Genomic DNA, 12,564 nt, shown 5'->3' with positions numbered 1-12,564 from the left:
GTGTTATTAGATGTGCTTTAGATTTTTTAGGAGCTTTATTATGTTCAGCTCACAGTGAGCTTGTGATCAACTAGTTTCACATACTTAACTGTATAGTCTGCTGACAAATGAGTGTTCCCCACCCTGCCCTTGAACAGCCAAGTTTTCTTCTTTTCGTGTAAACTTAGAACTTTTATACTTAGCAAAATTTCTTTTTTTGTTTTGTTTCTAGATTTTGGTCTAGGGGTTGAATCTCCTTAGCTAAACTACCATTTTTCAATGATCTATAGTTTAGATAAGCATGCCTTACATTTTTTTCATCCAAATTGTTGGGAAGAATTTTGGTTGGACCACAACCAGTGCCCCTTGGCATTGCACTTGAGAGCTTTCAGTTACAGGCTCTTTGCATGCGGTGATTTATTACCCTGTAGGTCTGAGCACTATACTGTCCTCCAGGATACCATCATGTACACAGACACAGACACACACACACACTTTTCACAATGGAAATATCTGTATTTTCCTAATAATGGATAATTACCAAAAAGAATGTAAATGGCAAAAATAATAGGAAGATATTTGCTAAGACACTCTCCCCTAACTGCGTAAGATTACTACTGTTAGCAATTGTATAAAGGCTTCCAGACATTTTTAATGCCTGTGTATTTTTATTTATGTATGTGTTTATGATTTTAAAATATAAAATAGATCATATGATCTGATACTTGCTAGCTTTGCCCAATTCATATTGTAGTTATCTTACCATGCCTTGTTCTTTTCTAAATGTTTACAAACTGTCTATTCTAGTATTTGCCAATTATCAATATCCTGCTCATCTGTCTACAGTTCTCAAGATAGCATTTGCTCATGTAATAACTGCCAGTCCATCAGAAAAGGTTAAATTATGATAAGTGTATTGCAGATAAACAGGAAAGTGTTTTTATATTGTCTAAAAAGATTAATATCCAAAATGGCTAAAAATGTTTTGAAACATTACAGGTAAGTTTTTGTTCCAAAATAAAAAATCATATATATGTGGGAAAAATGATAGCTGTAGTTTCAATCTCATATGTATGCCAGGTGCTATGCTAAATAATTGACATTTAATGTCTCAGTCTTCACACCAGTGTCATGAGTGTATTGTTATATTCCTTTTACAGAAGAATAAACTCAAGCTCATAGTCCTTATATCCCCATGGTGACAGAACTCATTAGTGGAAGGTCTTTCTATTTCCAAAGCCCATGTTCTTTGCCTCTTTGTTCTACTGCCTCTTCAGCTCATTCTTTAATCATGCTGTTTAAACTTGCATTTAATTTAGTAAACATTTATTGAGTGCCTACTATGTGCCAGTAATTGTGCTTGGCCAAAAGTATGAAATTGTGCAACTTGTCCAGTAAACTAGAAGTTGTTTATTACTGCCAAAACCTATGATGCTTTGGGGAGTAGTAAATTAAATTTGATGTTACTGTGACTCCATCTACCAGCTATGCTCTTTTCCTGACACTTTTAATTTAAACTTTTCTTAAATTGTTGTTAAAACATTGTAACATTAAATCACTTGTAAAAACACATACAGTTTTACTCTCTTTATTTCTCCACATTCCCTTCTTAACAGGTAAATAAATATTTAGAATGTTACAATCGTAGCCCATGTGACTTTGCATTGTACTTTTTTCATGTAATTTTTTTTTTCTTTTTTTGAGTTGGAGTCTTGCTCTGTCACCTAGGCTGGAGTGCAGTGACACAATCTCGGCTCACCGCAAGCTCCATCTCCTGGGTTCAAGCCATTCTCCTGCTACAGCCTCCCGAGTAGCTGGTATTACAGGTGCCTGGCACCACACCTGGCTAATTTTTGTATTTTTGGTAGAGACGGGGTTTCACCATGTTGGCCAGGAAATTACATGCAAATAATTTATTTATCTTTAAAGCCTTCTTTTTAAATCACTTAAATAGCTACATAATAAATTCCATCAGATTTGTATGACTTTTTCCAGCTCTTTAATTTAGTTGAAGATTCTTATGTGATTCTCACTAGTAAAATTTATTAGTTCCCTCCCTGCTGTTTATTCTCTATAGAAGAAATGGAGAACTTTCCCTTATTGAAAGGCCTATAGAAAAATCTTGTCTGCATTATTCACAAGATTCAGTGTATCAGTGTGGTAGACAATTCCTCTGGTCTTTTTCATTAACATGGAATATACTTGGAGTCAAGGTTATTCTGCCCCTGGTAGATTGATGCATTCTATAGTTCTTTGAACACATAAGTTGGTATAGACAGGATTATTAACCTTGACTATCATGGCTTTCATATAGTTAAATTATTTTTATCTACTTATATTTATTTGTGACTTTTTATTTTAGAATGGATTCTTTCTTCTTGGCCGAAATGTTTAAATATCTTTACCTGTTATTTGCTGATAAAGAAGACATTATTTTTGACATAGAAGATTACATCTTTACAACAGAAGCTCATCTGTTACCTCTTTGGCTCTCTACTACAAATCAAAGCATCTCTAAGAAGAACACAGTGAGTTTTTAAATTAAATGTCTTATTCTCTTTTTATTTCTATATGTTTTATTTTTCCAAGTGAAAAGTAATCCATGACTAAAATTCAATAAATATATATATGGTAAGAAGAAACTAAATATATACATTTTCTTATTTTGTTTTATTGCATCCTGTATACACTTATATATTTCATTAGCTGTTTGCTTTTAAAAATTATGTTAAGTAGGCCGGGCACGGTGGTTCAGGCCTGTAATCCCAGCACTCTGGGAGGCCAAGGTAGGTGGATCACGAGGTCAGGAGATCAAGACCTCCTGGCTAACACAGTGAAACCCCATCTCTACTAAATATACAAAAAATTAGCCAGGCATGGTGGCAGGCGCCTGTAGTCCCAGCTGCTTGGGAGGCTGAGGCAGGAGAGTGGCATGAACCCAGGAGATGGAGCTTGCAGTGAGTGGAGATTGTGTCACTGCACTCCAGCCTGGGCGACAGAGTGAGACTCCATCTCAAAAAAAAAAAAAAATTATGTAAAATAATTATTTCTATTTACATAAAATGTTTTTATATTGTAGACCTCGGAATATACAGAACTGGATGACAGTAACTTTGATTGGACTTGTCCAAATACTCAGATCCTCTTCCCTAATGACCCATTGTATGCTCAAAGTATTCGTGAGCCCTTGAAAAATGTGGTGGATAAGAGCTGTCCTAGAGGCATCATCAGAGTGTAAGATGTATTATTTTATATTTTCTGATAATAACGTTGTTTCTTAGTAAATGACAGAAAACTTAGGGAGCATGTACCAACAGCCAAGAAGACATTCATGTAGGCCAAAAATGTTGAGATACGTAGCTATCACTGGTTAAAATAAAAATTATTAGTAAGATAGTAAAGCTTATTTTGCAGTAATATCTTTTTTATTATTATGGAAACTTTCAGTATATTATTTTATGAACTGAAGTAATAATAGTAGGCAGCATGTAACAGTTTTTAACTTCTGTAACTCATTTTTCATGGAATAGTTTCATCGAATATTTTCTGGCTGGGCATGATAGCTCACGCCTGTAATCTCAGGACTTTGGGAGACCGAGGCGGGCAGATCACCTGAGGTCAGGAGTTCGAGACCAGCCTGGCCAGCATGGTGAAACTGTCTCTACTGAAAATACAAAAAATTAGCCAGGCATAGTGGTAGGCGCTTGTAATCCCAGCTACTCGGGAAGCTGAGGCAGGAGAATCACTTGAACCTGGGAGGTGGAGGTTGCAGTGAGCCAAGATCACACCATTGCACTCCAGCCTAGGTGACAAGAGTGAAACTCCGTCTCAAAAAAAAAAAAAAAAAAAATTCCTTTTGTCTATAGTTTCTGTGTAGTGAAAGTACAGGTATTTTGTTTTTTTGGATTTGAGTTTTTGAGGGAGTACTTATCTTGTTAAAATTGTTTGGCTTAATGAGTTCATTTTCTGACGAATAGTTATATTAGAAAGGTCATTATAAGGACTTTTTAAAAATTGTTTTTACATAAGTGTTATTATTCACTGATACAAGTATTGATTTGCTTTTAAAATATTGGAAGAAAAATCTGTGTTTTTAAAGGTTAACGTCAATAGTAACAAATCCCCAAGCAAACTTGTTCTGTACCTTTAAATAGTTACAGTTCTGTTGACTAATACTGCCTTATGTAGATAATATACATACTTTTATAACTAGAAAATGTTATATTTGAAAGCTATACCACTTGTTAACCGAAATTATGTATAAGAAAATACTTGTTTCCAGTTATTCCAGTTTCACTAGTTCTAAAACTAGCAATTTTGCAAGTAATATCATTTTTATTTGACATGTGTTTTTTGCCAGTTCTAATTTGTAGTTTTTAAAGCCTTGCCTGTAATTACTTTTAGCAGAGAGGAGAGTTTCAGGAGTGGAGCTAAACCCCCTCTGAGAGCCAGAGATTTCATGGCCACTAACCCTGAGCATTTAGAAATCCTGAAGAAGATGGGGGTGAGTTTGATTCACCTCAAAGATGGGAGAGTCCAGTTGGTCCAACATGCAATCCAAGTAAGACATTGCTACACTAGATACCGTGTCTGCCCTGCTTTCTGTGGTCGCATTAGCTTTAATAAGATAATGGATTTCAACTTTCTAAACACTTTAAATATATTGTTTACAGTGAGAGAATAAGAATTTTAGGACTTGGAAGTATCTTGGAAAGTCATCTAATTCAACTCCTTGATAGTATAAATCAATTAAATAAATCAGAGATAGGTTGAGTAATTTGCTGAAGTTAATATGATCAAACGCAGGACTCAAATCTAAGTTTTCTGTTTCTCAGTCCGTTGGCTTTCCCCTTTTACTTTTATTTACAACATAACTTCAAAAGCTAATAATTAGTTTTAATATTCATATCTCCATGTTTTACATCATTTTAGTCTCCAAAGGGCTACTGAATCTTAAGTATTTTGTTCATCATAGGCACTTATTTGTCTGTGCCTAGGAAAAATAACATGTCTTTTTGAGACATTTTTGTTGATTTTTACTTTGAAAGTTTTTATAACACGAAGTCTTTAAATTATTTACCTTATTAGTATATTGATTCTGAGAAAACCACATAGTTTGCTGAATAATTTTTAACCTAGAACCGTATTCAGGTATCCCTTAATCTCAAATTCAGCCCTCCCACAACTTCATCACACCCTCAAGTTTTCATCTCATCCACATTCTTGCCACATTCTTCCTTCTTTTAAGAGTATTCTTCCTTCTTCCTTATGTTTTATTTGACCTCAGTGGGAGTGACATCTCTTGTGACATTGCTTTTACTTAGTTAGGCTGCCAATGGCATAATTACCACCAAGTGACCTCTTAATCCTTTTATGATTTGACTTTTCTGTGACTATTGGCTGAACCCTTCATAAAACATTTTCCCTTCTTGGCTTCCAGGATATTTCAGCAACAAAGTTTTTTCTCTACTTCACTGTTTATTGCTTTGTAGCTCTCTGTGGCACAACCACTCAATGTAAACAGTTTCCAAGAATCTGGATGATATTCTTTTCTCTATATACTCTTCTTCGACAGTCTCACCTATTTCTACAAGCTTAGCTATCATCTTTATACATATGACTTCTTAGCTATGTATATGAATCCTGATTCCTAACTTTACTATTAAATTCAACTTTCATCTACCTCTCATACATCTTGCATCTCAATCTCATTGTGTCCAAACTTGAATTATCTCTCTCTTGTTTACTATCTTTCTACCCTCACCTCAACCTATGTTTCCTTCTTTGGTTCTCCATGTCAGTAAAACCTATCATCGTTCTTTAAGTCATCAAAGCTGGAAATTTTAGGACAGGTTTGAACTCTTCTCTGTCTCCCAGTTCCTCTCTATCTTTTTCCATCCTCTGACTCCTATCATATCTTGTTGGTTTTTCCTGTAAAGTATCAGGAATCATCTTTTTTTTTCTATTATAGTCAGTCATTCTTCAACTTTCCCTCTGTTAAGACTCAATTCAAATGTCATTCTAAATCTTTCCCAGGTACACACAAGCAGAATCAATTGTTCCCTCGTCTGTGCTCCTTTTCCACTTTCCCACTTGAGAAGTTTTATCATAGCTAACTTTACATGTCTTTCTCCTCCAGACACAAACTTCTTAAAGGACTGTCTCTCCAGTGCCTAGGCAAGTGCTGAGATGGAATAAGTGCTTGACACATATGTTTTGAATCAAATTGAATCTGGTTGTTCACTATTTCAAGGAGGGAAAGTGTGGGTCAGGTATGAGGTTTATTTCTTCAGAGGGAAAGCCAGTGGGGAAAATAAGCGAAGTGAGCATTTGAGCATTTGCTAGAAGTCCAGCTCTCAGTCTGAATCAAAAGTGGTTTACAGAATAGCGAAAGTGACATTGATAAAAACTACAGATAAGTTATTTTCAGAAATATTATTTCCGAAGGTATTATTTTTGAGTACAAATAAAGTCATGAATACTTGGCGGTGACCTAAAGTGAAAGAAGTTTTAGAGTAGAATACTATAGTACAGTGTCTTTAGGAAATCAAAAAGTTGGTGGAAGTTTCCAGAAAGGAAGGATAAAATGAATTTGTTTTTTTCATAGGCTGCTAGTTCAATTGACGCTGAAGATGGGTTGAGGTTCATGCAGGAGATGATTGAATTGTCAAGTCAGCAACAAAAAGAACAGCAGCTGCCTCCACGAGCTGTACAAATTGTTTCCCACCCATTTTTTGGCAGGGTAGTATTGACTGCTGGACCAGCTCAGTTTGGGCTGGATCTGTCTAAACATAAAGAGGTATGTATACTTAAAATATAGTTGTTGAAACTGAATTTAAAATATTAAGTATTGCCTCATTTCTTAGTCTCTTCTCTAACTTAGTAGTTTTAATTTATTTAAAAACCCGAAATAGTCAGTCTCCTGGATTTAAGTAAAGTAAAAGCATATCTTGAAAACTTCGAGTCATAATTTATGTATATAACATGCTTGTAGAATTCTAACTAAAATATTATTCAGGTTCTATTCAATTTCTTGGTCTCTTCTCTAATTTAGTACCTTTATTTGATCTAAAAATGGTTTTCAGACTTTCTAAGAGCCACTAAAACCTTTCTATAAACAAAAATCTAAACCAGGAGCTTAATGTAGAAAACAGCTAAAAGCACAGAAGCTCTGGCTCAAGTGACTGGAGAAAGCCTGGGACCCTGAGGTTCTACTGGGCAAACTTTGAAGATCATTAAGCTAGTCCATCCCTATAGTTATGACATAGTTACAGTGTAGAAAACAAAGACTTACGTAACTAAACAATTCACAAGTTTGTCTAACTAATTGATTGCAGAGCTGGGACCAGAGCCCAAGTATCGCGACAATCTAAAGCCAATGCTCTTTTCACTCTATTAGTGCTAATTTAGACTTTTTCTCATGTGTATTTTAAACTATGTAGAAGCTATGTAGATTGATTGATTCATTCAGCTGTTGATTAAGTGCCTACTATATTCTGTTCACTGTTTGCTGTATCAGTTTACAAAACCATTGAAGATCTACGCCCTTATGGAATTTACGTTTTAGGAGAGTGAAGGATATTAAAACATCTTTATAGTAACATCTTTAAAAAAATCAGTTCCTTGGTGGATTTAATTTTTCTGGGGAAAAGAACTGCTTGCAGATTCATATAGACTAAATCCATTTTTTTCTTCTCTTTGAAAAACTTTTCTTGTTACCAATGATCATTTCAAATTGGTTCCCAGCTATTATAAATGTAGTAAATCTGCCTACAGGTCCCAACTTTACCACTTAATAACATTGTGTTAACATTGTGAGCAAATTACAGAACCTGAGTCTCAATTTCCCCCTGTGTGAAATGGAAATGTTATTTGTGTTGTTTTGCTCAGGGTCATTGTAAATAACAGATTTTGTAGTTTATGTAAAAATGTTCTATAAACTGCAAAGCACACTCGAAATAATGGTTGAGTATTGTGATATGCACAATGTTTAAAATAAATTTTATGCTGAATATATATTAGATATATTATTAGAAAAGAAATGAGTCTAGTTCTCTCAAAGCTTTAGATATTGAGGTTTAATGACTTGATTGCCATTTGAGAAGATTAAAGTATTTAAGTTGCTTTTATTTCTGACAGACAAGAGGATTTGTTGCAAGCAGTAAACCATACAATGGTTGTTCAGAGCTTACTAACCCAGAGGCAGTGATGGGAAAAATCGCATTGATACAAAGAGGACAGTGCATGTTTGCAGAAAAGGCACGCAACATCCAGAATGCCGGAGCCATTGGTGGCATTGTTATTGGTAAGTAATTCTCCATGTCATTGTGTTGACTGAAGAAGAGATAATTTTTAGGATTTTTTTCCTTTTATTTTCTAAAATTTTATCAAAGAGTTTGTCATATTTTTTTTTACCTCACCTAGACAACATGAAGGATAGGTAATCCAATGACTCTTAATTTCTAGATATCTTAACATCTTTTTCAAAAGTCTAGATTTGAGTTTCTGTATATTAATGTCAGTGAAAATACTTGGGGTTAGGTGTGAGGGTGTGGTAAGACTGAGTGGTAAAAACATTCAGTACCATGGATAAGAAAATGTGCCCATAAGATCCATAACCCCTGAAGGGCAGGAATTACACTGTGCCACCACCAGTGGGGAGCCATTGAAAATTTCCATTACTCCACAAAGATGCAGGCTTTGGAGACAGACACATGAGAGTACAGTTCCTGGCTCTACCACAAAATTGCAGTGTAACCTTGGCCCAGCTGCAGTTTTTTAATCTGTAGATTAAATAGTAGAATATTTTTTGATATGAGTAGAATTTTTTTGAGCTCCAGTGGAAGTGATAATAAGTATATTTTAGGTGATTGTAAGGTTTAAAGATAATATATATAAAATTTCTTGGCATAATAGCAGACATAGGATAAGTACTGCTATAGCAGTATTTACAGTATTTGTAGCAGATCTTTATCCCCTTGGATCTTTTTCCGCTGAAATGACAAATTACCACCTTTAAATCATCTTACCCATATGTATCAACTAGTGGGTTTTGCTTTTTTATCTTTCATAGACAATCACTTGTATCATGATAAACAGGCTATGACTATCAGGGGAAATATAAATTTTTCTGTTTTAAAGTAAATAGGAGTTTACATTCAGAAAGAACCTTGAAAGACCTGGGGTCATATGCTGATTGTGAGTTCTTTTGTACAACTTCTCTCACAGGGAAATCCATTTTGGATTTCCGTCCCCACCCCTGCCCCCCCCCCCCCACACACACACAACACCCAATAGTTCAGGTAAAAAAAAAAAAAAAAAAGTTCAGGTAAAACAGAATATTAACACTTATGTTGATGTAATGGATGCATGAATTTTATTAATAAACATTAGGAGAAGTCCTGTTTAATGACTTAAATCAGCAGTTGGCAAACTACAAGACTCTAGGCCAAGTCCAGCTCATGGCCCATTTTTGTAAATAAAGGTTTTATTGGGACACAGTCATGCCAGTTTGTTTGTGTATTGTCTATGACTGCTTTGAACTGCAGTGATGGAGTTAAGTACTTACAGGAGAGAACTGCAAAGCCTGAAATATTTCTTCATCATCTAGCCAGTTACAGAAGAGATTTGCCGACCCCTGACTTAAATCATCCTCTTTATCCTTGGGTATTTCCCACACTTAGATTCGTTTTATTGTAGAATTTAGTATATTAACCATCACTATCATTTTGAACATTTCTTACCAAGACTTCAAAATGAAAATGTAAAGTATAAAGTGTAGAACTTATACATTAATATTTAAAAATATTTCTTTGTGTAGTATTTTTGGTTTTTTTATATTTTTCAGTGAAGTCTAATTCTCACGATCTTCTATAATATGCAAGAATTGTCAATTTTTGTTTTGTTTTGTTTTGTTTGTTTTGAGATGGAGTCTTGCTCTGTTGCCCAGGCTGGAGTGCAGTTGGTGTGATCTCTGCTCACTGCAACCTCCTCCTCCCAGATTCAAGCAGTTCTCCCTGCCTCAGTCTCCTGAGTAGCTGGGATTATAGGCGCCTGCCCCACCACGCCCAGCTAATTTTTGTATTTTTTTTTTTTTCTTTTTAGTAGAGCCGGGGTTTCTCCATGTTGGCCAGACTGGTCTTGAATTTTCAGCCTGATCTTGGGTTACCCGCCTGCCTCGGCCTCCCACAGTGCTGGGATTACAGATGAGCCCGGCCCATCAAATGTTTTTTTTTGGTAGCTATTAGTTGGGAAATGCTATACTGGGTTCTGTGGATAAATAAATAAGAGATGATGATCCTTACTCTCAGAAATTTTTTTTTTTTTTTGAGACAGAGTCTTGCTTTGTCACCCAGGCTAGAGTGCAGTGGCATGATCTCGGCTCGCTACAACCTCCACCTCTAGGTTCAAGTAGGTCTTGTGCCTCAGCCTCCTGAGTAGCTGGGATTACAGGCGTGCACCACCACGCCCAGCTAATTTTTGTATTTTTAGTAGAGAAGGGATTTTGCCATGTTGGCCAGGTTGGTCTCAAACTCCTGGCCTCAAGTGGTCTGTCTGCCTTGGCCTCCAAAAGTGCTGGGATTACAGCCATGAGCCACCGTGCCCAGCCAAAAATTTAATTTTTAATGAGAAACTTTCTTTCTTTCTCCTAAGTTTTTTGTTTCTGACAAAGCATTTTGTTTTTATTTGTTTTAATTGTATGTAAATGAATAAATTAGGAATTAGCTGTTTTTTGTTGCAAGGGTTAGAAGTACGAATTATCTTAGAAATCATGTGACTGCAGGAGATAATTAAGTTGGTTTAAGAAGGGAAGTTTTTTCACTACATGGAAATGGATTATTTTCAATGAATTCAACCGTACAAATACAACTAGGATTCACCAGGAGGTAGAAGTGGGAACTAAAAATCATCAGGATCCACGATAGTGAATGTTTTTCACTTTTCTCTTTATATCTCTACCTCTGGGTTCTTCTGAACTCTTCTTCCCTGCTCCTCTTTGCAATTCTGCTTCATTTTCCAGCTTCTCACCAGCTTGCTCTCTCTTTGTTCATCAGTTCCAAAATGGCCATTCTAGTTTGCAGCCTCAGCCCCAAGTCTGTGTCATTTAACTGAGCTATTTCCCCCTGCTAACTGAAATAGTCTTTCTGTGTGCCAGTTCTAGGTCCCCCAGAGAGACTCAGGGTCAGGTAGCCATCTTTTGTCTAATCAATTATTACCAAAAGGATGGGTCATGCATTCTGCACTTAGCAGGACCTATGAGAGTGAGCACCCTGAGACAGGACAGACAGTTTCTTCTGGGAGACTGGCATGCGAGTTGGAGGTGGTTGTGATTATCATCTCCAGTAAAACAGCACAGCATATTGCTAGTACTACTACTATTAATAGTTCTAGTACTATTATTTAACCAGTGCAAAATAGCAATACTGTTTAGCTTATAGAGGAAGAAGCACTATAGTCATAACTATTCTTTGTGTGCATTATATAAAAAAGAAATGTCCATTTTTAGTTTGGTAAAACAATGTACTCATGACAGTAGTGGAAATTTTCAACAATAAAATTCATTCATAGTTCTGTCACTGTCATCCAAGTCATTGAATTTTTTCATTTCTAGGCTTTTCCATAAGCATATGAAATTTTTATAGTCATAATCATAGAATTCTGTATTCTACTTTTTTAATGTATTATTATTCTGTGTGTCCTATCAAGTAGGTCATTATAACTTACTTATAATGGTATGCAGTTGTTTACAATTATAAATAGTTTAGTAAAATTATTTGGGCATAGGGCTTTTTGCTTCTTTTGAATTATTTCCTTTGGATACAATTCTATGATAATTAATGGGTCCAAAAGTTATGTTGGTTTTTATGGTTCTCGATGCATAAAATTAATTCTGTCATTGTAAAAAAATCAGTAACAATTGGTAGATAGATCTTTTTAATGGCTGGATGTTTTGATGTTTGCTGTATTTATTTTCTGGCTAGATGACAATGAGGGGAGCAGCAGTGATACTGCCCCTCTGTTCCAGATGGCAGGTGATGGAAAGGATACGGATGACATCAAGATCCCCATGCTGTTCTTATTCAGCAAAGAAGGAAGTATCATCCTGGATGCCATCCGGGAATATGAGGAGGTAGAAGTGCTCCTTTCTGATAAAGCAAAAGATCGAGGTAAAAGTCAAATACTATTTGTTTTTTTATGCGGCTTAGTATTAATTTTGCTAGTTTGATAACAAGAATGAGTCACAAAAAAATTTTTTTTGAGGTTCACTGGGAAAACAAGTAAAATTTTTAGAAGATGATTTCAAAATATATTTTTGTTTTGGAAATAAGAATAATAAAACATTTATTTTGCTTTGTTTTCTGAGTTAGGATGTTTTTAGAAATATGTTTTTATGTGTAATTTGTAATTTTTGCCATGAGTCTGTTCAGGTGATAAAAATACAAGAGACTACTTCAGGAAAGCCATTTTAACATCCGGAAATGTTCACCATGTGATTTCACTGATACTACATCTTACATGTCTTTTATAAGGAATAAGAAGACATGTATAGAATGTTGTATACAATATGATAGTAGTTGGTCTCAA

The 12,564-nt window shown here is 35.3% G+C and overlaps 1 protein-coding gene across 7 annotated transcripts in view; it reads left to right on the top strand.

Annotated features, from left to right (window-relative positions):
* The window catches only part of EDEM3 (ER degradation enhancing alpha-mannosidase like protein 3), a 68,967-nt gene that overhangs the window by 44,171 nt on the left and 12,232 nt on the right, over nucleotides 1-12,564 (top strand). For 2 of the 7 annotated variants that reach the window (XM_077993946.1, XM_077993923.1), the window contains 6 exons: nucleotides 2,342-2,507; nucleotides 3,059-3,213; nucleotides 4,387-4,483; nucleotides 6,587-6,778; nucleotides 8,119-8,284; nucleotides 11,961-12,146. In XM_077993946.1, coding sequence (XP_077850072.1) covers nucleotides 2,342-2,507; nucleotides 3,059-3,213; nucleotides 4,387-4,483; nucleotides 6,587-6,778; nucleotides 8,119-8,284; nucleotides 11,961-12,146 — 962 coding nt within the window. 7 annotated transcript variants of the gene reach the window in all.

This window comes from Macaca mulatta, chromosome 1 (assembly GCF_049350105.2).
Source record: "Macaca mulatta isolate MMU2019108-1 chromosome 1, T2T-MMU8v2.0, whole genome shotgun sequence".
In the NCBI taxonomy this organism is placed as follows: domain Eukaryota; kingdom Metazoa; phylum Chordata; class Mammalia; order Primates; family Cercopithecidae; genus Macaca; species Macaca mulatta.
Note: the sequence above shows the minus strand (reverse complement) of the source record. Positions and strands in the feature narration are given on the sequence as shown.